Raw genomic sequence first — 24,742 nt, 5'->3', positions numbered from 1 at the left:
CATTTTTGTTTCAGAAAGAGCTAATTTCATTAGGGAGCCAAAGCTAACCAAGATGAGACAATGCAGGTTAGGTAGGTTCTATGATCTGATTTTTTTTTAAATTGAAAACTCTTAGGCACAATTCACAACTTTGCTAATTATCCTTCCCTGCTTATGGTCCTTGGGTATGGGTGTATATACTTTCATATTACACATGTGGCATCAGCTAAATCAAGCAGAAGATCTCCACTCTAAGAACATTTTTGCAACTGTTGGCTCCTGTCAAGTAAGACTATGACAAAAAAGTGATTCATTCTGCAGCTCACAGAGGAGATTCTTGACAAAGACACAAGACGAGTAGCATTGTCTTATTTATTAATGTAATTGAAACATTTCGCTGATAAAATTCTTGTCTGTGACTATTCTAGCAACAAAATTTTACCCAAAATATTTCACTGTGAAATGGTGTTGCAACTTTAATGTAGTTTTTATTAATGAATTGATTTTCATAAAGCAAATCTTACTCTCAAAATGGCAGACTCCATGACCAAAAGTGATTCAGAAAAAAAGCTTCCCCCTCCCCATGCCAATCCTTGAGACCGTTTGGATCAAACTGAGTTCTGGCCCTGGCTAGACTGAAGGGAAAGAGTGTAACTCATTCCTAAGTAACTGGAACAGGCTAATAGGACACTTCAAACCTACACGACAAAGAAACCACGTGAAAAATCGAGTTCACTGGGCAGCTATAGGAAGGTGCAGACTGGATGAATCAGACCACAATGCTGTTCCTCAGGTATCCTAATTGGAAGAGCTACAAAATCAGTCCCTGTGTCCTTCCTCCCCATCTCACCTGTCGGCCTTCCTGCAGTAGCCTTGGGAGAGATCCTGAGCTTTTCATATTCTACTGATTTATTTTTGCATTACTCTTTTGATGAATGGAATATAATAACATGCTTCTCTCTCTTAGTCCCCTAAAGTGTGTATTCCTATCAGTTTGGGAGAGTAGATTTGGGCTGTTAAAATACGAGTCACATCTCCTTGTAATTCTCTGCCTTTTGCTGCAGTTTGATTATTGAGTCTCACTTTCTACTTAATTAGAACAGCGAGTTCTTCTTTCTGAGAAGCTGACGCATGAGACCAGAGAACGCTGGGGAAAGTTGGCCAAGCGGAGATGGGAAGAATAGCGTCTCTAGAAGCTCTAGCTCTGGGTTTCAGGCACTTCAGTAAGAGACTTTCCTCCCCTGTTCTTATGTACATTCAAGGAAAATGAAAGCAAGAAGGCCCCAGAGACTGCCTGGGGTTGGGGGTGGCGAATGAGGTACCAGGTAGCAGCACAGAGCCCCCCAGAGGGCCACTCCTTGAGGTGAGAGTCACTGGCACAAAAGGTTTCCCTCCTGCCTGTTCCTTACTCATATCAGCCACTTTCAGAAGGGCAAGAGGGATGTTTTTCATTGGTAGGCAGGAAATGAGGCTCCTGACCTCTCTTAACATGATCATTGCACCCCATGCCTTTCTGAAAATCTCTCAGCCATGCTAGCCTTGAGTTGGCCTTTGTAGGAAGAAGTGGGACCCCAGATGGGGAAGTCAGGGCCTAGAGGTCATCCTGTGGCACCTGTGGCACTACTTCAAACTCTGAGTCATTCCAGTGCCAGCCTTTGCAGCATCACAGCCACAGTGTCCTGCCCTAGACCAAGATAGGGGCTCTGACCTCCCCCTCGCAATGAAGAATAGGGCAGGTTGGAGAATAGACAATCCTGCCCAGAAGGAAATTCACATTTCTGTATATTAAAGGAAAGCTATCTTAATACTACCCCTGTGATCCACCAAGATCACATTTCATCGCAGACATCTTTATTGCCCTTGTTCTTTTCCTTCCTATGCACCTTCCTACCCCCACATTGAGTGTATCCAGCCAGCCCAGGGCCCTATCATGGACTGCGTACTAAACAGGGCTTGACCACAGAGCCCGGCAGAGTAACAGGGGACACCAACAAATGACAACCAACACCAGAGACACCAACACAGGTGTCTCTGGACACCAACACCAGAGACAAATGACATCTGGTTTTTCTCAGATCTGCTCATGTAGATCCTCATTAAACTCTAACCATAGATAAACTCCACATCCTTAAAAATGCCATGTTGCCTCCAGGGAATCCAGTTCCCTGTTTTCTTTTCCTGGCTTAGGACTGTTTTGCCTAGACAAAGCTCTTCTGTCTCTCTCTAGTGTCATCTTGAACATTCTAGGTCTTTCTTAGCCTTCCATAAAGCAATCAATCCTTTCTTGGATTCAGAAGGTCACTTTTTGGGATTTCCTCTAAGCTGTTGAGATCTCTTGATTTCTAAGGGAAACCTAGCTATGGCCTTCCTCCCCTCCGTCAAGACTGCCATTTGCAATGCCCCATATAGGAGCACCTGGGTGAGACATAATTTAAGAGAAAGATGCCAGATAAAGGCTGAAAAGAGTAGAAAACACATGTTACCTGGTCAGTGTCATGGGGAACTGGAGGGACAGAGATAACAGAGTGTAATGACCTAAGGGTCAGGGAAACAATATCCTTTAGCCAGACTCTCCGCTTGCTGCGTGACCCTGGGCCAGCCATTTAATCCAGTGGATATCTGCGCCTCATCTTTTAAAGGAGAATGTTGAATTAACTAATCTCTGAAGATGGTTTTTTTTTTTCATTTATTATTTCATGATGTTAACCAAATATTGAAACCCAGGAATAGGACCTTCATTCCCTCCTCTGGAGATTATTCCCATAATCCAAGAGGAATAACACTTTCCTAGATGCTGCTGTACCATGCTCTTCTGTTGAATCCTGTTCCTTTTCCTGGAGGCTATTGAAGAATGTCACAGACACAAAATGTGTGCTGAAGAATGGTGTCCCTGATGTCAGATCTCACCCCACTCCTCCTGGACCATCACTGGCACTAGATTTTGACAAAATTATCCTGCCCCTTGGGGACCTAATCCATGAAAACAACCAGAAACCCCAGAGCCAGAGACTAGATGAGACCCACAGAGCAGAAGAGAATAATTTTCTTTTGGCTCTCGAAAACAGGGCTTGAATGAGACCTGAACAACTAGAACAGTCTGTCAGAACTGTTTCCCGGAGCAGCAGAGGAAGGAAGGAATTAGAAAAAGAATGAAACAATTCAGTGGCTCTTGATATCCTTCCTGCCATGATCTCTGTTCTGTGAACCCATTCCCCTGCCAGACATATTTCCTCAGGCGATGACTGTGATTTCTGGCCTCTGCAGGAGATATGAGTAGCTCCAGAAACAAGACCGAAATACTGTCTCCAAAAGAAACTGACCTCAGACACCCGCTGTTTGGGCACAGCGAGAGTGGGAGAGAGCCATCAGTTCCCATCAGGGCAACAAGATGCTCTCTCCTTGGTCATCCTGGACTTGTAGCGCGACAGAAGCATTTCCCAGCCAAACAGGCAAAAAAATAATTCCAATTAGCAAAGATCTCTAGGATTGAGTGAATTCCTGGCATGTTTTATTTCAGAAATGACTGCACTGGTGGGATTTGGCCTCGAATGTGTGATTCTTTTCTGATGCAGGAATGTAGCTGGACATGACCTCCAGGGGCGTAGGTGGTAACCTGAAGCTTCCTTGGAAATGCCGGGCTGGCAGGGAACCCACTCTGCCATCAGTCAGAGCCCAAATGAGGAACTGTACAAATGCCACCAGGATATGACGATGGACTGGCTCTGTGTGATCACAGGCCCAGAGCGTCAGGAAAATGATCTTCTAAGCTAAGGAAATGGACTCGAATTCTTCTGAGAAACCCTACTTTTCCCAGACTTGCCTCCCAGGTTTTGGAACCTGGAAGCCTCAGTCCTGACCCTAGACTGTTGCGGTCGGGGGGTGTCTGGGTGTAGGGGGGTGTGAGCGGGTAGGTGGGGGAGGGAGTGTCAGGAAAGTGGAGGCGGCCTGGCCTTCTTTACCGGCTGCGGCCCTCACGCACGTACTGCGCGCTGAGGCTGGCTACAGTGTCCTAACATAAGGGAAGTTAACCCCACAGGGATGCATCGAGACTACAAACGTAAAGAACCACGCACACGGATTTCATCCAAATTCTATGAGGAGTGAACAACACCAACCAAACCAAACCAAAAAAAAAAAATAAAAAAAGAAGAAGAAAAAAAAAAAAACACCCAAAAAAACAAAACACAAAACACACGCCAAAAAACAAGAACAGAACAGAAAGAAAAATAGCCCTTCGTGGTAAAGGGCATGCTGGGAAGGCGAGAGCCAGAGCCGCCTCCCCAGAGCATGCTGGGAGGACGGGCCCCGGAGCCGCCCTCTAGAGCCTGCTGGGAGACAGACGCCAGCACATCTCCGAGGACTGCGGCCCCCCCAACTCCCACCCTATTCCCTCCCCCCCCCCCCCCCGACCCGGAGACTAGAGGAAAGTCTGTCCAAAGATGACTGCTGAGTAGGGTATGCCGTGGTTCTCTGCAGGCCCCCACACTGTGGGGGGCTGAGTCAGCAAGTGGGGAGAACAGTCAGGATGAGGAGACGGAGCAGCAGGGAGGAAGACGGGGGACTGACAGAGACTGGAGGGGCCGGTGTGTTGGCGGAGGACGAGGGGAGAGTGGAGCCGAGCGCCGTGTGGCCGCTAGCCCGAGGCGTTGATGTACAGCTGGCTCTTGAGAATGTAGTCGATGACCGGCTGCGACAGGTAATCCACGACGTGGCCGTCCCCATGCTGCAGGGCCAGCCTGGATGAGAAGAGACGGCGGTCAGAGGACTGGCCTGCCCGCGCTTCTCATCAGGGGAAGGGTTTACCCCACACCCCAGTGTCTGCCTCCCCCTGGGCTCCGTAAATGGATTCCCTATGGGGCAAAAGGTCGCTTGCCCCAGGATCCCTCCGGCACCTCGGTGACTCCATTTCACCCGGGCCCTGCGATTTCCTAACTGAGGGGCCCTAGGCAAGTTAATTAAGCCCATCTGTTCTTTCCGTTTTCTCTCCTGTAAAATGAGGGTAATGTTTGGGCCTATCTATCTCCTTCAGTTATTAAAAGGTTGTGAGAAAAACTAAAAAATAAAAGGATTCAATGCATCATTATGCAAAGCCTTTAGAATAGTCCAAACAGGGGCGCCTGGGTGGCTCAGTCAGTTAAGCATCCGACTTCAGCTCAGGTCATGATCTCACGGTTCGTGGGTTCAAGCCCCGCATCCGGCTCTGTGCTGAGGAAATAGCTCAGAGCCTGGAGCCTGTTTCAGATTCTGTGTCTCCCTCTCTCTCTGACCCTCCCCTGTTCACGCTGTCTCTATCTCAAAAATAAATAAAACATTAAAAAAAAAAAAAAGAATAGTCCAAACACCCGGTAGGGATTTCAACGTGTTAGCTATTCACTTCAGTCCTTCGTGTGTCTCTGCATTCATGAAGATGACTGACTCTCCTGATGGACCGCTTCCTTTCCTTCCTACTGGAGCCCTGACAGAGAAGAAGGTGACCTCCTCTGAGGCCCTTCTCACAAGCTCCGGCGGCTGTGGAGGGAGGCACTACCAGGTACAAAAGGGTTCCAGGGATCCATTTTGGCTTCTGCACAGCTGCGTTCCAGCCTTGGTCTGGCTGCTTCCATTCTCTACTCATGCGATGGTCTTGGGAATGGCAGGCCCCAAGGAGCTATTTGTAAACAATGCACACACTCCCCCAGATACCTAGATTCTGAAAGGCATCTGAACCCTGTCCTGTGAGACCTCTTCAGCGGCTGGCTCGCCGCCTTTTCAATGCATACACCGTTCTGATCTTGCAGGCAAGCTAGGTCCCTAAATGGCTCCCTGAACAGTTCATAGGGAAGCTTCTTGAAAAAGTGGTCTATGGGGGCGCCTGGGTGGCTTAGTCGGTTAGGCGTCCGACTTTCGCTTAGGTCATGATCTCGCGGTTCGTGGGTTCGAGCCCCGCGTCGGGCTCTGTGCTGACTGCCAGCTCAGAGCCTGGAGCCTGTTTCGGAGTCTGTGTCTCCCTCTCTCTCTGACCCTCCCCTGCTCACGCTGTCTCTCTCCCCCTCTCTCTCTCCTAGAAATAAATAAAACATTTTAAAAAATTAAAAAAAAAAGAAAAAGTGGTCTATGTCTGTGGTTTCCAAACGCTAATCCCAACTTGATCAGAATCCCCCCGGAAGCAGATTCCTAGGCCTATCCACCACAAATTCCAATCCAGTGGGATTGAATGGGACACAGGAATGTGTGGCGTTGCGTACGTGTGAGGGGTAATTTTATTGTGCACCCATATTTGGAACCAAATCCTCCTCCTCTCCCCTCACTGGCCATTGCCATTGGGTTTCAGCTCTCACCTCACAATTCGATGCTACTCTTGAAGTATTTACACCTGTGCACATAATGTCTATTTCCCAGGTTCCCTTGAAGTGAGGTATAGCCATGTGACTGAGGCTGAGCCAGTGGGATGCAGGGGGAAGTGATGTGAGCAACTCTGAGCCATCTTTTTAAAGACCAAGCTCCTGCCCTTTCCAGTAGTCATGGCAGCAGCTGTGGACCCACAGATAGAGGCTTCACATTGAAGACGCCAGAGATTCAATCTCTTTTGACTTCAGTCAGAGAGAAATAAACATTCCTCTTTCTTAAACTGTGACTATTTGGGCTCTTTTTGTTATAGCAGCTTAGCTTATACTCCTATTAATACAGTATTTCATAAACACTTCAAACTAAAGAGTCTCTAACTTAAAACATTCTCTTCCCCCCACAAGCCAGCTAAAACTAACCAAGGATGTGTTCCCCTTTAAAAGTAAATGACTAGAGGGGCACCTGGGTGGCTCAGTTGGTTAAGCATCCGACTCCAGTTCAGGTCATGATCTCGTGGTTTGTGAGTTCGAGCCCCACGTTGGGCTCTGTGCTGACAGCTCAGAGCCTGGAGCCTGCTTTGGATTCTGTGTCTCCCCCTCTCTCTCTGCCCCACCCGCTCTTGCACTCTGTCTCTCAAAAATGAATAAATGTTAAGGAAAAAATTTTTTAAGTAAATGACTGGAGACAAATACATGAAGTCCCCAAAGAAGGCTGAATACCAGGCAGCAGGTGTTAGTGGATGTAAGGGTCAGCTTGAACTGAGGAAAGTTGTATAAAACTTGTAAGCCCATTTGACCAAGTTCCCTCTGGCCGTTTGTCAAACGTACCTGCTCTTGGTTGAGCTGACAACAGACATAGGATGGTTGATGTCATCCTTCACCACCATGATGTTGTTCTGGGGATAGAGCAGAGAAATTGGGTTGCCAGCCCCTCACACTAAACTCCTTGGGTGCCCTCATTCCTCCAGCTCCCCCAGGCCTCTCAGAGAAGGAGCATGCCACAGAGCTATAGCAGCCGGGAGATGAAGGACTCACTTTGTATTTGCGGAGTATTGAGGAATGATTCATGATCCGGTCTGTGTCAGCTGCGTCCCGGGGCACCACCACAATCCCAAAGTCCCCCACAATCACCTCCATCTGAAAAAACAGAGAAAGCATCCTTTGGTGAGACCATGACTCCAACCCCTACTAAGGAACTACTTAGCAAATGGAATGATCTTCCATGGGGAACCGCAAGCTTTAGTCCTAAGCTTGCCTTCTCAACCCTACCAGTCAGCTCCTTCAAGTAAGAACCTGTAACAGTGTTCGTGGAATGAGTGGGAACTTCACCTGGCACACAGAAGATGCTGAATAAATACCTTTAGACTGAATGAATAAATGCACTCCTGCATGTTTGGGCAAGACCTCTCCAATTCCCGAGGCTCCTGTTGAGTTCATTATGCTGAAATGTAATAGGAATGACACATAGTCCATACATGGTAGACACCCTCACAGGCCACACAGGTCCAGCTGCCCAGCACGTGTACCCCAGCTCCCAGCTGGACTACTGAGAAGGGTAGGAAGCTCCCTGGCTCACCCCATGTCAAAGCTGCTGGGGCCTTAAGGGCGATGAAGAGTGCGAAGGGCTTGGAATGCCTGTGTGCCCACAGGCAGTGATGGGAAGATTATTATGGGGTCACTTCTAAGATCAGCCTCTGATAAATGCTTGCTGCCATGATGAGAAATGAAACCTTTGCATTTAAAAAAATGTTTTTTTCTGGTTATAGACATAGTACAAGCTTGGGAAATTCGGGGGGGGGGGCATAATCAGTCACAATCACACAATCAAGATAACTATTCTTGGGGTGCCTGGGTGGCTCAGTCGGTTGAGCATCCGACTTCATCATGATCTCATGGTTCATGAATTTGAGCCCCGCACCAGGCTCTGTGCTGACAGCTCAGAGCCTGGGGCCTACTTCTGATTCTGTGTCTCCCCCTCTCTCTGCCCCTCAGCCACTCAATGCTCTGTCTCTCTCAAAATCTAAATAAACATTAACAAAATTTTTTAAAGATAACTACTCTTAATGTAGTGTATTTCTGTCCAGTGTTTCCTACTCTACAAATAAGTGTATATAACTACAACTAGATTAAACTAAAAATAGTAATCATTTTCCTGTACTTTTTATTTAGCATTATATTGTGAACATTTTTTCACATTGTTAAAAATTATTTGAAAACATTAAGTTTTAACAGTCTGCATACTTCGTTGTCTGTACTAAGTTATACATGACATATTAAACAATCTGGCATTATAAAATGTGTACAGTTACTTCTGATTTTTTGCAAGTATACATAACACTTTGTTGATGATCTTCATGTATAAATGTTTCTCCACTTCCCTATTTCCTTAGGATAAGAAGTAAAATAATTAGATGAAAGGATAAAAACTGATATATATGAACATTTCATGAACATATTTCAAGTTCATAAGACATATTACCAAGTTGCTTTCTGGAGACTCGTGCCAATCTTTATTTTCAAAAAGCCCGAAAGTTATGACATTTAATAGACTTGGGTCTAGCCCGGGCATATTACTGTTTAGATCTTGCCAATTAAGGATCCCAGATGGGGAAAGAAGGGAGGGGGAGACAGGTTGCTTCTAAGCAGTGTAGCTCATTGAGCAAGACCTGCTCTAGTGGTAAGGGACACGGGTTTTTCCTCCTAATAAGTGCCAGAAAAGCAGACATTATGGAACACTGTGGCCACTTCTGTATCAGACAATTTCTTTTTTTTTTAATGTTTTATTTATTTCTAGGAGAGAGAGAGAGAGAGACAGTGTGAGCAGGGGAGGGTCAGAGAGAGAGGGAGTCACAGACTGTAACAGGCTCCAGGCTCTGAGCTGGCAGTCAGCACAGAGCCCGACGCAGGGCTCGAACCCACGAACCGCGAGATCATGACCTAAGCNCAGGGGAGGGTCAGAGAGAGAGGGAGTCACAGACTGAAACAGGCTCCAGGCTCTGAGCTGGCAGTCAGCACAGAGCCCGACGCAGGGCTCGAACCCACGAACCGCGAGATCATGACCTAAGCAAAAGTCGGATGCTTAACCGACTAGCCACCCAGGCACCCCAGACAATTTCCATAGGAGCAGAATTCCACTTTTAAGTCTAATTCATTGATTACGGTTGAGTATGCCACACATGCCCGCACATGTACACACATGTCCTCCAGCATTTCACCTTTACCCTACTTCCCCCATTGCTTACAACTGGAGCTAGAGTCACAGCCGGAACTCCAACATTGCTGAGACAAAAAGCTGGTGGAAGGTACCCTGGGAGGGAGGCTGTGCAGAGACGTTAGAAGCTACGTATAGAGCATCAGAGCCCCAATTGGGTCGAGCCATTTGGAAGATAACAGAGCATTATACAGCATGCTGCATCTATTGGCAGTGTTCAGATTGGGCAAACTGGCACCAAGTGGTTGTCCTATAAACCAGGAATGTTAGGGAGAAGCTGGGCAAGGAGATGGGAGTAGATCAAGCTCCTCCTCCACAGCTTTAGAATATTGTCCTGGGATTCACTACTCAGAAGGTAACCCGAGGCACTGGTTTTCAAACTGGCTGCACATTTGAATCACCTGAAGAGCTTTCAACATTCTTGAAGCCCGGCTCACACCCAAGATCAGTTAAATCAGGATCTCTGGGAATGGGGCCCAGGCATCAACAGTTTTTTAAAATCTCTCAGGTGATACCAATACACAACCAGCTTGATAGCTGGTGGTCTGAGTTTCGTTTAAAAGCCCCAGGGGAGGGGTACCTGGGTGGCTCAGTCAGTTGAGCGTCCGACTTCGGCTCAGGTCATGATCTTGTTCTACTGTTTCAAGCCCCTCATCAGGCTCTGCTGATAGCCTGGAGCCTGCTTCAGATTCTTGGTCTTCCTCTCTCTCTGCCCCTCCCTTCCTCAGGCTCTCTCTCTCAAAATGATTGTTAAAAAAAACAACCTCCAGGGGAAGTGGTAACATAGAGAAGGGAGAAGATGAGAGGACAAGGGGGAAGGGGAGAGAGATGGGGAGAGAGGAGCGAGGAGCAGGGGGGAGGGAGTCCATCCAAGCTGGTGGGCGTGGACGTTCCTCACTTCCTGGCTATGTAGATGTTTCAAGATACCTGGTGTACAGGGCATATCACCTTCAATTTGGTTCTGAAAACTTGGAATATATATGATGCATGAAAAATGGGGCTGTTTGAAGTGAGCGTTCTCATTGAAAGCATGAAAACCGTGGTTCAGAGTGGAGTCAGGCCTTGCAGCGGGTCACCCCGTGGCTCACATTAGTACATCTGCGGCTTCCCACTCAGGAGCTAATGATCTGAGCACCCAATCAGTAACGGTGCCAGGTGGCTCAGTGGGTGGCAAGCAGATGGAGACCTTGCTGCTTGAGATGTATTCTCCTTCCAGAAATGGGTGACAGACCTGTCCCCTGGGGGTCGCAGATGGAGCAAGGGAGACAGGGTCCATAGGACAAAACACACAGCTTAACCAAACCCAAGCCGCGTATCTGCAGGGGTTTGCGTCAGAGACTGTGGGTCTTCTCTGCTCCTTTGGCCAGACCCTAGGGCCCTGGGTCTAGAGGGTGTTTGTGTCGGTGTGCATTTGGGGGTGGGAGCGGTGTCACCTGCTGGAGTCGGTGAGGTGTGCCCTCAGTCCCTTCGGCTGCATCTCGTGCAGGACCTTAGCTGTCCTTCCCACACCACCCTCCATCCCTGTGTCCTGTCTGCACCTGGCCCCTCTCTCCAGGAGACCGGGAGACCACCCTCTCCCGGTTTCCTCCTACCTCAGCAGCTGCAATTTTGGGTTCCTGTGCTGGTTCTTTCTCATGTCCCATGCCTTAACCCACTGGAGTCCCCCCAGTCCCTGGACCTTTCTCTCTCTCTTTTTTTTTCTTTTTTTCTATCTATACTCACACTGTCAATGATTTCATTTAGTTTCACAGTTTTAAAGCCTGAAAGCTCCCAAATTAATACCTCCAGCACAGGCTTCTCTCTTGACCTTCAAACTCCTATATCCAGCAGCCCTTTCAATATGCTTGTTTAGATGGGAGCATCTCAAATCTAAAATGTCCATGGGCTCCTGAACCTTCTGACATCAATCAGTGAATCAATCAATCCTCATACCCCCCCCCCAATCCCATTCCTATAGTTTCTTCATTTCAGTAAATAGAAACTCTCTTCTCAGAATTGCTCAGGCCAAAGCCTTGGCATTTTCCTTGATTCTTCTTTCTCTCACATCCCACATTCCTAAAAGGTAATCCAATCGATTCCATCTTCAAAACAAATCCAAGAATCTGCTCATTTTTCACCATTTCCATGAAATATATCTTGGTCCATGCCTCCTTTGGTAGGTTAAATAACGGCCCCCAAAGATAATGAGGCCCTAAGCTCTGGAACCTGTGCATGTTACCTTATAAAGCAACGTATATGCAGATATGATTAAGGATCTTGAAATTATCCTGCATAACCTAGGTGAGCGCTAATGCAATAACAAGTGTCCTTACAAGAGGGAGGCAGAGGGAAACTTAACACAGAAGAGAGATGATGTAAATAGACAGCAGAGGAAGATTTGAAGATGCTCCACTGTTGGCCTTGAGGTTATAAAGAAGGGGTCATGACCCAAGGAAGGCAACCAATGTAGCTCAAGAAGCCAGAGAAGGCAAGGACACAGATTCTCTTCTGGAGCTTCTGGAGGCAATGTGACCTTCCCAACAACTTGGGTTTGGCTCAGTGAAACCTATTTGGACCTCTGGCTTCCAGAAGGGTAAGAACATAAATGTGTGTGGTTTTTTTAAAAAAAATTGTTTTTATAGTTTAATTATTTTTGAGACCAAGCATGAGTGGGGGAGGGGCAGAGACAGAGGGAGACCCAGAATCCGAAACAGGCTTCAGGCTCTGAGCTGTCAAGCACAGAGCCTGATGTGGGGCTCAAACCCACAAACCTTGAGATCTGACCTGAGCCTAAGTCAGATGCTTAAGCAACTGAACCACCTAGGTGCCCCTAAATGTGTGTGGTTTTAAGCCACTCCTACAGCAACAGGAAACAAATTCATCCCCATCGCCTCTCACTTGGATTGCTCTGGTCTCCTTGTTTTTCTCTTACCTTTTTCAGTCTATTCCTAACCGCCAGACCAAAAGTATTAAAACAGATCATGCTGCTCCTTGACTCAAAACTCTTCACTTAAATATCACCTTCTCAGTGAGACCATGCTATTTTAAGACCACGCTTTGTACACAGACCCACATGCTACCCACACCTGCACAGTCCCTATACCTTCCTAGGTTTCACACCCCTTCTTAGCTTTTGTGTCCATCTAACACCTCAGATACATATCTTTTTGTTTAACCTTACTTTTGTCCCTTTCTCCTATAAAGGTAACCTCCATGAGGACAGGGGAGTTTGTGTGTTTTAGTCATCGCTGTCTCAAAGGAAAAGAACCAGGCACCTCAAACATGCTTAATATATGCTGTTGAATAAATAGATTCCTGCAGAGTCTTGTCTGGCAGCCCTCTCTGAGGCATTAGCCGATAAAGTCGCCCTGTCTTGGGATCTGGCGAGGAGCCCATGCTACCTAATGGGAGCTCTGGGAGGCCCAAAGAAGTTAGACGAAAGATAGATTCTCAGGTCCTACGGTAAGTAAAGATGAGCTTACTTTTGCAGGTTCCCACACTCGATCTGATTGGTGAGTGGAATCACCTGGGGGAGCTTTAAAACTCACAACAAAAGCGAATTCCCCCAGACCTTACCCCAAGGATTTTGATACAACATGTCTGGGAGGGGCTGCAGCCTCTCTCTTAAAGCTTTCTAATCCTTCTGATGTGCACCAACCTCTTGGGAAACTGTAGCTTTAAGTCACACTGACAGTTCCCTAAGCTGCTAATTCTCTGGCTTGGTTTGGGAGGAGGTCAAAGTGAAAGATGCCTGAGACAAGCCCCGTTGAGGATTCCAGCAAAAATGAGGAGGTCACTGAGCCCTGGGGGGCAGACATCTGACCCCAGGAAACCAGAGTTTGCTCAGGCTCTGCCTGCCCAAGGAGGCTGCTGGAGTGTGCTCAGGCCCCTGGAATGGAGCTCTTATTCGAGCATGATGCGACTAAAGTCTCCTGCATGTTCATGAAAAGTTCTCTGCAGGTCTTGCCTTGGGAGTGGGGATGTGGGTGAGTAGCCAGGGTAGCAGAGCTGTCTTGGTTGGCAAGTCCCTTTCCCGATGGTGACCAATGTGATCCCATAGTGCCACAGCACAGTTGGCAGGATCAGGGTACAATCTTCCCCCACCTGCCCCAGGCATACAGTGGCCCACTCGGTTTAGCTCTGGTCTGTCGTGTCTGAGGTGGGGGCCTGTGACATTCATCCTGTTTCAACTTCCTGCTCTCGGGCACAGCTTTTTGATTATATCTTTTCATCCTCTGGTCAAAGTTTCCCCAGGGAAGGCAGGGGTGGGGATGGGGAGAGGAAGTGGGAGGGGGTAGACTCTGCTTCCCCGAATGTGGGGAATCTGAAGGAAGGATATGAGACATGTTGAGGCAGGAAGCAACTTGGCCTTGGGAAAGAGAACGCTCATGAGGACCCAGGCGGCAGATCTCCTAGAAGGAATGTGGACTTTATCCAGAAGGCTGAATTTCAAGATCTGCACTTCAGATTTGGGGAATGCTTTGAGTTGGGGGTACCCTGTGTTCTTAGCCAAGTACTTTCCTGGGCACCAGGGACAGAGGGTTGAACAAGACAGATATGGCTTCATCTCCTGGATCAATCACTAGCAGGAGGCATTAAACAAATGATTAATTATTTCAACTGGATCTCTTGCTATGAAGGACCAGGGCAGGTTACTATTGAGTGGCTAATGTCTTCTAGTGCTTAATGTCTTGTGGGTAACTGGTAAAAGTTTGGGCCACATCACATGGTGAAGTTAAACTATCTAACAGGCCAAGCTCCTCCAACCAAGCCGTACTCGGGTACCCTTTCATTCTTTCATTCAAGAAACTTTTATTGAGTGTATATGGTGGGCGGGGCACTATCCTGGTGTTGCCAAATAAGATAGGTAAGTAAAGGGTACTCCTAGACCTTACCCTCTAGTAGGGAGGGACCATAAACAAAAATGTGAATAAGAAAACAGCACGTGTGTGGCTTGGGCTCACTTCTGTTTCTTCTCCACATGAGCACGTCCAGGGATGGACCTGAGACACTCATGGATTTGAACCCACTCTGGTCTGCTTTAAAGTCTCTTTCTGCCACATTAAACCTATTCTACATCCATTTTCTAAGATTCACACTTTGGCTACTTGAAATTTTTTGGCTTGAAAATATATTCTATCTTATTTTTCCTCCAGATTTATCACAGGCTATTCTCAATTCCTTACTCTACAATGCCCCCTGGAGTATGTAATTTTGTATCCTTCCAACTGGGTTGCAAAAGATGCAGGGAGAGGTGTCTGGCAGAAGCCACAGAGTGGGTTAGGGGGTTCTGAAATCTGCCCCTCCCATTTCAGTAAAGAATCCTCCACCCTTGTTCTGGCCTCTCTTCTCTATAGAGGGAAATCAGGGCAGAGATTAGTATGGTCAGAGTTGAGAAAGTGGGAAGGCATTTCCACAATGGTTCTCTTAAGGGCAAAGGAATGAATGATCCTTCTGAGGGGTTTCCCAGAGGAAATTATCCCCATCCCCATTTCCAACTTGACTGGGGGTGTGGGAAGGCAAGAGATTCCAGAATCAAGTTAAAAGCTTGAACTCCCAACCAATGCTATCTTTCACACGAGAACCAGAATGTCCCATGGTAGGAGATAAGCCTCCTTCCCTAGAGCCCGTAAATTCGGCATTGGTTTTTTTATCAGCGTGGAGGCCTAATCCCCCGGGTGGAAGTGTCCATCGGGCTTCCTGGCTGGGGCTGGACTGTCTGATAAAAACCATCTGAGCCTGAAAGACCAAATGTTTGTCTTTGCTCTATTAGTCCTGGAGCCCTGGGATTTCTTCTGGAGTGGCTAGTGCCCCAGGCTCTTCCTCTGTTTATTTTCTTTGGTTGTTTTCCCATAGCTTGTGGATGTAGGAAGCAGTTAGCTCCTGGCTGGTTGGCTGGAAAAATATAGGATACAGCCAATCAGAGCCAGCCTGTAGAATGCTGGGTTTCAAGAAGTAAAAAGAAAAGACAATTTCCTCATCTGTCTACTACCTCTGGTGCCTACTGTTCTACCTGTAGATTTTTATTCCTTTGGGTTAATTATTAATGCTTGCTCATTTAAAATGCACATAACATTCAAAAGCAGCTAATACATTTAATCATTGAACTTAATGAATTTGCCTACTTGTTGAAAAGTCAAAAGTTTCTCAAATAAAGACCAAGATAAACCTTCTATTTCAACCAGTCAGGACCATCTCCCCAGAAGCTCTTGTTCTCACCATTAGATCTTTTTCAGCCTTCTCTCTCAACCCAGAGAGTCCTCTCTCCACCCACTTAACCCAATCCTGCCCATCAAAACCCAGCCCACCTGTTCCCCTTTTACAGCCTTTCATCGATTATATATATATATATATACACACACACATATATATATAATTCTTCTCATTGTCTGTCTTTTATGGATTAGGGATCTACTGACCTGTGTGAAGTTGGGCTTTGCTATTTAACAGCCATGTGCTCTTGGACAAGTCACAATCCATGTGAGCCCTGGTGTCCACATCTGTACATGTGAATACAGATGCCCCTTCATAGGAGTGTGCTAAGGGTTGACTGAGCTAATCCATGAAAAACAGTCAAAGGGTTTATTGTGTTTCTCTCCCACTGGAAACTAAAGTGCACACAGTGGGGAACTTTGTCTATTGTGTTTTCTCTGTTCACTCAGCCCTAGAACAATGAATGTCTGGCACTTGGTAGGTACTCAATGAATATTTTAAAACCAATAGATGAATAACAGCCAACATTTATTGAGTGCTTACGAGGTTCAGGAACTCTTCTAAGCTTTGTACAATTTTATTTCATGTTATATAAAAAACTAATAAAGTATTTTTAGACTGCAAGTGCCTTAAGGACAAATAACATGCTTATATTCGTACTGGGCACTCAGTAAGTATTTACTGAAAGATTGACTGAAGGAAAGAATGCTTGAATTGGAATTAATTTGCCAGACGGACTTCCATCACAATATGATGGACAAAGAAGCTGACAGCATAAGAGCCCTAGACAATGGGTTTTCTTGGGGGGAGGGGAGTGAGTGTAAGTTTCCTGGTTCACAAATGTGCCCATGGCTGACCCTCTATCCTTTGGCCTTGACTTCCCACAGATCCTAGTCCGTGCTTGGATACCTGCTTTGGTGCCGGAGGCTGGATGTGGCACAGCAAAGATAAGGTCTCCTAAGGGAGACGAGCTCTGTAATAAAAACCCAGGGATGGGATGGGCTAGGGGGCCTGGGTGCCAATCCCCCAGGCTGGCCCAGGAGTCTTGATCTCGAATCCTCTCAGGAACCAAGAATGAAAAAGCCAACTGCCAGGCTGCACAAGCAGCTCTTTTGTATTCCTTGGAGAGAAACTTGATGAATATGTATGGAATTTTCTCCCTCTGGAATGTAAGGGGAAGGGTGTTTCATTGGTCAGAGGAGGTCAGAATTCACTGTGGGCTAATGGGTCTTTGTGCCTAATAGGAAATACCCAAGGGATGTGTTAGGAGGTGGGGTTGTTCCTTTAGCTGTGTGATTATATTTCTGGGTGGAGAGCACTGGTTCCGGAATCCCAATAGGAAGAACTAGATGGATTCAGCGGAGAAGAAAGTAGAAATTGTGACCGGGCTGGAGGAAGCCTTGGTAGTCCTACTGCAGAACAGACCGAATAAGCCGCTTCCCAGCCTGGCTGGGGGCAAAGCTGCTCCACAGCCCCCTTTGAGCTTTCTTTACAGAACGGTGGAGAGACTCCTATTTCTCCACAGACCTGTCTAAACTAGTGGCTTCTTTCCTGCCTTCAGAATCCTGAGTCATCTGAAGGACAGGGGAGGCTTGGGTGCGGAGCCAGAGCCTATGAGCTTCCCAAGGAGACTGGCTCTCCTCCCCACCTCCTGTCCCCAGTCATGGGCAGATTCAGGGGCTCAGGTTCATGGTCACTAAACAGAGGTCTGTGGCCAACAAGTATCATTTGGGATACCAAGCAATGAAGAGCAATGTATTCTGATAAGGCTCGAATGAATGAATGAATGAATGAATGAAACCTGGGATAGAAGCAGGTCTCGTACACCTCACACCTGGTCATCTCATGGTTAGGAACTGAACACCTTAAAATAGAGTACTTCCAGGCAAACTCCAGATGGCAGAACTTTCTAGTAGAGTAAGTAGGACTCCTCCTGTACCCCATCCTGAAAGTAAGACCTTCCTTTTCTAGACCCTGAGATCCAACCATCCTCAAACAAGGCCAATGGAATAATCCACTGAGTTAGTCACTAGTTTTATGCTCCTTACATCCCCTCCACCCAGCCCAACCCTATTTCTAGCAGAGAACCAGACCCTTTACCAGACCCAGCTCTCTAATTTGCAGAGCAGAAAACAATGTTTTGCAGTCAGTGGATTTAAACTCACTAAAAAGATTTCTCTAGATATCCCAAGGAGGAGAGAAAATCGGAAAGATTCCTTTAGAATAGAAAGAATTCTGCCGTTCCCTGCCCACCACACCCCCGCTTCTAGAAAGAAGCTAGAGATCTGTGAGAGCCACTCCCTCCTCCCTGCTGCCTCCTGGGGCAAAACCTCAGAAGAAAATGGGGCCTGGTCATCATCGGTAGGGGGGACCCAGCACTGGACTTCCAGACTCAGCCATGAGCCCTGCAAAATGCCACCATCTTCAAGTGACCACAAAGGTCCAGACAGGGACGATGTCTGTGGGGAACCTGATGAACTAATGTTCATGTTCAGGGCCCACAGAAGCCTTTCAGATTCTGCTAATCAGTAATAACTGAGACTAACTTCCCATCAACCCTGTGGAATAGATTTGGACTTGAATTTTAATTTGATTTAAATAAATCAGAGGTGATATTTCTAGCACACCTCTTTTGTGGGTCGAGATTCACACTCGTTATGTAAGGAAACAGCTCCTTGATTTGTATTTATTTATTTTTTGCCTCTACCCCAGGTGCCATGAGTCTAAGGATTGGCTGTGGGTTAAATTAGAGGAGCGAGGACTTGGCTGAGAGAGGATGGGGAGGTAGAGCCCTAGGCTCCAGAAAGCCTTCTGGAGTGCTTTGGGTGCTTTGAGCACCCAAATCCCTGCTTCCTATGCTGTGGACTAGAATTCTTACCACCTGACAGCAAAGATGTGGACTCTGGCTGGCCCCCTTGTTGTGCCCTCTGGGAGTAGCCACTCTGGCTGCTCTGGGTCTTCAGAGTCCCCAACCAAGGGAGAACACAGTTGAATAAGTAAAGGTCTTGCTCCACCTTCACGGTCACATTCCCAGTAAATCAACAGCAGTTGGTTTCTCTAATTTTTTGTCTTAACCTGTCATTTCAGCACCAGGGCCCAATGGGAAGAGGAGAGACGTGGGGCTCCTTCTCTTGGTCTTCAAACGTCAGATCTGACGACCACGAGAGCAGCCATTTTGGAGAGAAGTCAGAGGACCTGAAATCGGCGATCTAACTGGGAGGAGCAGAGAGGGACTGGCTGGGCTTCCAGGGCCCCAAATGCCCTAAGTTTCAGGCTCCACAAAGCCTGGGCCTGCCCCCGAGACGGGGCCCTAGAGATTCCCTGCTCATGTCAGCGGCCCTTCAGGCTGCCCCCAGTCACCCAGTTCACCCTACAGGAATGCCCAGGCCTCCCCAATGGATGCACCCCCCTGCAGCTGCCCGGATGTGCCTAGATTCTTGAAAGAGCTCTGCTGAGATCTGTACACAACTTGGGCCACATGACTGTTTACTTTCGCAGCACCTTGTGAAGTACAGAGGAAAGTAAAAGTTAATTAAGCCACTTAATCCAGAACTGAAAGGAGGTTTGGAATGTCCCCTCCAAGAAATCCAGGTCCAGGGGTGGAGCTGAAAGGCCCACACAGTGTAATTCACCTCCGGGAAACTCTCCCTCCCCTCCTGTTCCTCCCACAGCACTTGCCTGGAATATCTGTGTGGATGTCTATGAGGCTCTTTAGGTGAATTTGCTTATGTTTGTTGCATGTAGCTGTGTGTCAGGCAGTAGGCTAGGCACTTTAGATACACAATCTCCTTTAATTTTCCCCAAATCCTATGAGGTAGGCAGTATTATCACACCCATTTTAGAGCTGGGAAAAACTGGAGCTCAAAATAGATTTTGTCACGAGCCATGTTGGAATAGAACTAGAATCTCGAGTCTGGTCTTGAATGTTCCCTCTCTTTTCCAGAGATATATATACCTGCACATGAACAATTTCATAGGTATATGTCTTGCCACCTGATACTTAGCGGTAGGGACTGTATTGCATATTTAAAAAAATGCTGGAATGTGATAGATAACATTCTGTAGATTTACAGATTTAAAAAACACAACCAAGTTGTACTGTGATGTTAACTTTGATAATATTTTGTAGTATGTGCGTATCTCAGATCATTGCGTTGTACATCTTAAACTAATACCATGTTACATATCAGTTCTATCTCAATAAGACTGGAAAAAACTGATGCCCCAAGAGCCGAGTGCTTTGCATGTGGTCACGCAACAAGTTAATAAAGAAAGCGCCGGGTCTGGAATTACTGCCTTGAGAATCCAGCTTGCACAGGGCTCTGGAATTGAGAGCTAGCAATAGCTCAGGCTATTCAATGAATGAATCAGCAGAAGAACAAGAACGAATGTACATATGAAGGCTGAGTAACTAATGAATTAGCTGGTTTATGGCCATCACCATCAGATCTGGCAACAAAAGAAGTCGATTCAGCTTCTAAGTGGTACAAGTTTAACTCCCTGTTTCCCTCTATCCCCAGTCAATTGCCAGAAGGATCCTACTGACCTTTTGCCATTCACGCCTCCCCTCCTGACCCCTCTTTTCTTGTTGAGGGAATTCTAGGGTGGTATTTACTACCCCTTCAAAAGGAATCAAAGGAAAACAAAACACAAGGCAATCTCTCTCTCTCTCTCTCTCTCTCACACACACACACACACACACACACACACACACTCAAGTACTGCTTGGAGAAGGTATTCTGTGACTGATTGCTTTCTTCCCAGGGGCGTTAAGGAGCAAGCATGAGGAGGAGCGAGTGTAAGAATACAGTCAGAGATAAAGCCTGGGGTAGGTGAGAATTTTCTCCCATAGTGGTGTGAATGGATGGTCCTTCTGGGAGCTCGAGGAGATGGGAAACTCAGGTTGGGGTGGGGGTGGGGAGGGGAAGCGGTAGGGAGGAGGGAAGAGCAGAGGCCGAAACCCAGTGCACCCTCCCCACCCTTCCCGCGGCAGCTGTGTGCGGTGCTGCCCTAGCACTGCTACTCACATCTGCCTCATTCCAGAGCCCCGGGATGCAGAAGGACTCCAGCAGGTCGCTGCCACACAGCAGCAAGATCCGCAGCTCTGGGGAGGGGAACAAAGTTTGCAAAGGGTAAATGCAGACTCCCAGCCTTTCCCCTGAGAAATACAGAAGTCAGCGATTTCTGGGGCTCCAACCCACCCTCCCCCCTCGGCTCTTCCAGGCCCTCCGGCACCACGGGGTGTACAGTGCAGAAGCCTTTGCCTGCCACTCCCCCGGGCTCATTTACAGACCACTCTTGTCCCCCGTGGGAGGAATTACCCATTCAGGCAGGGTCTCAGTTTGCCGGGTGCTGAGGGGTTTCTGGAGACGCAGGTCTTTCTGTGCTAAACCAGGATGGCCGGTCATCCTAACAGGGATGGAACCAGCTCTGTGCCTTATCCAAGGTCGAAGGGGCGCTCTCTTTTGCTCCATATCGAACTCCAGTGTCAACAGAGCTCGGCTTCTCTGCCGCTGTGCATTATGCAGGCTTTGTCTTTCATCACAAATGCCAACACGATGGGGTCTGAGGGAACACTGAGTGTGTACCCATGCGGTAGCTGAATGAATCAGATGTCCTCTCTTTACGGGGCCACCGTCCTCAGCAAAGGGCTTGAGAAGCGAAGGCTCAGCCCATCCCTGCCCCCCTCCCAGGTGGACTTTCCTGCTTATCTCTTTGCCTTCCCTCCTAAAGTATCCCAGCAAGGCTCACCAACACGGGCAGCAAACTAACATTGAGCAATGGGGAGAAAAGAATCCTGAGATTCTCAGAACACTTGAGGGAGGGAGAGACCTCTGCCAGGGTGTGACTCGGTGTGGAGTGTTTCATTCCTAGGCCTCCTGGGCCTCCAAGAAGAGGCCGCGGCCCTGGACACCTTGCCTGAAACCGTGAGACAGCCCTGCTCTGAGCCTTCCAGAAACCACTGCCTCCCTGGACCCTGAGGCTGAGAGACGCTTGGTAGGGCTGCCTGCCTTTGACCCCACAGTCTGCTCGGGGGGGACCTGACAAGGACTTTCAGAAGGTGAACTTGTCCCCGCTGCAGGAGTCTCCAGATGGTACAAAAAAGAAAGGCTGCTGAGCTGCTGACAGTGCCAGTATCTCATTGTCCCACCGTGCAGCCCATCCCCGGGGGTCTTAACTCCTAAATATTCCTGCAGCCTCTCCTTTCCTCCTCTCCAAGCCAGCCTGTAGCCCAATCATCCGCTTATGTGCAGGGACCTTAATTCGTCTCCCAACCCCACGGCCTGCCAGAATGACCTGCACACAGTAGGCACTCAGGATGTACTGAGTAAGTGAACAGCAGACAAGCCGACCACAGAGGCCATGCAGACAAGCTGCTAAGAGCCTTCCGGGCAGACTGGGGCTGCTGTGCCGACAATCATGGCCTTTGTTTTTGCAGCATGGGGGTGCTGGGGAAAGTGCTTGTCCCAGTCACTGGTGTCTCCCTCCTTCCATGTTATGCCATGGGATTTCCAACGCCCTGTCTGGGGAGATGCACCAGCTTTCGCAAGGCTAGGAGGAGCCAGACTCGGCTCATTCCTGGGATCCTGTTCTTCCCCATGCCTCATTTGGAACCACTGAGTTCCAGGGCAGTCCTCCGCTGGAAGAGAAAGAAGCTGCAGCTCTATAACCCTGATTGCCTAAAATTTCAGTCAGGTGGCATTGTCTAGAGGAAGTGGCTCTCTCCATGTCTGTGGTTCTGAATGGCAGGGGTGGGGGGAGCTGAACTTGGCTGTCAAATGGGGGAGAGGGGTGTGCTCCTGGGATCAGGTGCTCAGAGGGCAGAAACGCCGTCGAACATCCTACAATGCACATGGCAGCCCCCACAACACAGAACCGTTTGTTTCCAAATGTCAATGGTCCTCAGTTGAGAAGGCCTGCTCTACAGCCACAGAAATGAATCTCTCTTCTATTCCCAAACTTTCCCACTTGAGTATAATGTTGGATTTTTTTTTAATTTAAAAAATAATTTTTTTAAATGTTTTATTTCTAGGAGAGAGAGGGAGAGAGACAGCGTGAGCAGGGGAGGGTCAGAGAGAGAGGGAGTCACAGACTCTGAAACAGGCTCCGGGCTCTGAGCTGGCAGTCAGCACAGAGCCTGACGCGGGGCTCGAACCCACGAACCGCGAGATCATGACCTAAGCGAAAGTCAGACGCTTTACCGACTAAGCCACCCAGGCGCCCCTGGATTTTTTTTTTTTTTTTTTAAGCCAAACCACAGGCCGGTAAAAAGTGGGGCCTCCACCTTTTCTTGCAGGACCAGAACAGATGCGTTTGTCACAGACCAGAGGCCCTAGCGGAGCTTGGGGTCCCACATATGGCCGCTGGGGGGCAGCAGCGATTTCTCCTGGTTTATTGTGTGAGGTGAATGCGCCCGTTTTCAGCCCACAAAGCCTTTGGTCTGGGGCAGCCCCCAGGAGCAGAACATGGAAATGAAGCCCTCTGTGCTACCTGAGCTAAGAGAAAAGTGGCCTTTTCTTTCTCGTGAGGTGCGAGGGGATTTCAGAAAGGGGACTCGTGAGCCACAGGGCGCTCCCGGAACAGCAGTCTGGAGGCAGAGCAGCCTCCTCCCACCTCCTCCCTGCTCCACCTTCCTCCCCAGCTCACCCCCTCCAGGGATCCAGAGCCAGGAGGCGGGATCAGCACTGTCCCGCCACCCTCCCTTCCCTGGAATCCTGGCTATGTGAAGCCCAGGCCCTGGGGCCCTTTCCAGCTCCCTGCACACTGAGGCAAGGGCCACCTGTATCACAGCAGGCCCTGAATCTGTCCTGATGGCTGTGGCCACCCAGCTTTTCTCTCTTGGAAAGAAGAGTGAGATGGGGTAAGGCTGGCCCTGACCCCCACAAGGCTGCAGTGAGGTCAGGAGCTTGAGGGGGCTGGCCACGCAGCTCACTGTGCAAATAACCTTCTGCGCTGCCTCTCTGCAGCACTGGGAGCTCCCAGCACACTAGCCCTGGGTGCGGCGAAAGCACCAAAGTGGCGGCTGAAGCTGGACACCATCAGTTCTTTCTGGAACAAGGAGCCAGAGAAACATACATTGAATACAGTTAAAAGTCTAGAGATTGCTCTGAGCTTGGCTGCTCAAGAAGGCTTCCCCAGGGGGCGCCTGGGTGGGTGGCTCAGTCGGTTAAGCGTCCGACTTCGGCTCAGGTCATGATCTCACAGCTGGTGAGTTTGAGCCCCGCATCAGGTTCTGTGCTGACAGCTCAGAGCCCGGAGCCTGCTTCGGATTCTGTGTGTATGTGTGTCTCTCTCTGCACCTTCCCCACTCATACTCTGTCTCTGTCTCTTTCTCAAAAACAAATAAACGTTAAAAATTTTTAAAAAATAAAAATAAAAGGCTTCCCCGGGAAGGTAGCTCTCGGGCTGGAGTGGAAATGCAGGAGGAGTCAGGGGTGCAAGACTGTGCTCTCCTCCTTGCCTCGGGGGTGTTTGGGGCTTGAGTGGCCTCTTTTTAAGACCGTGAAGTGCTGGTAAATAAAGGCCATTAAAATACAGAAAATACTTCAGAAGCAAGGAGGTTTGAATAGCTGCTATCTTTGTTGTTCATACAATTTATTCACTAATGAATATAATTTAATTTTTGGTATTGGCTGCATTTAACAACCAGTTTGCCCAATTCCTGAAACTCTTAGAAATGGTTCTAACAAAACAGTAGGCACTAACTCAGGTACGCTGCTCCCCAGATCAGAGGACGTGACCCCTAGAGGCCCTTGGAACTGATGTCACATCGGCTGGGCCTGCGGGAGGGGAACCTGACGCTCCAGGCACAATGTTAGGCTCCCAAGGTCACGGCAGGAGCGCCTGACCCTCAGCCCTAGACAGAGGAACACCAGGAAGGGATGGCTTCGAGGATCTTCGCGGCTGGTCGGGCGTGTCTGCTGGACACCAGGCTGCCCCTCCTGCTAGAGCACCAAGCATCCCAGTTGTCACTGGCCCTCCCTGTCCCCTGGTACTGTACCAACACCAGCTCCGTCCAAGCACCTGTCTGTTCCTT

General features: G+C 48.3%; 1 protein-coding gene across 1 annotated transcript in view; it reads right to left on the bottom strand.

Annotated features, from left to right (window-relative positions):
* Window positions 1-337: 337 nt before the first annotated feature.
* The window catches only part of NMNAT2 (nicotinamide nucleotide adenylyltransferase 2), a 146,694-nt gene continuing 122,289 nt past the window's right edge, over window positions 338-24,742 (bottom strand). Inside the window, exons 8-11 of the mRNA XM_039252998.1 lie at window positions 20,733-20,809; window positions 7,338-7,439; window positions 7,131-7,198; window positions 338-4,715 (exon numbers count right to left, since the gene is read on the bottom strand). Of these exons, the coding sequence (XP_039108929.1) occupies window positions 4,613-4,715; window positions 7,131-7,198; window positions 7,338-7,439; window positions 20,733-20,809 (350 nt within the window). The 3' untranslated portion in view covers window positions 338-4,612. The remainder of the gene's footprint in view (window positions 4,716-7,130; window positions 7,199-7,337; window positions 7,440-20,732; window positions 20,810-24,742) is intronic.

Source organism: Hyaena hyaena, unplaced genomic scaffold (genome assembly GCF_003009895.1).
Source record: "Hyaena hyaena isolate Hyena2069 unplaced genomic scaffold, ASM300989v1 scaffold_439, whole genome shotgun sequence".
Lineage (NCBI taxonomy): Eukaryota > Metazoa > Chordata > Mammalia > Carnivora > Hyaenidae > Hyaena > Hyaena hyaena.
This window is presented reverse-complemented; position numbering and strand designations above follow the sequence as displayed.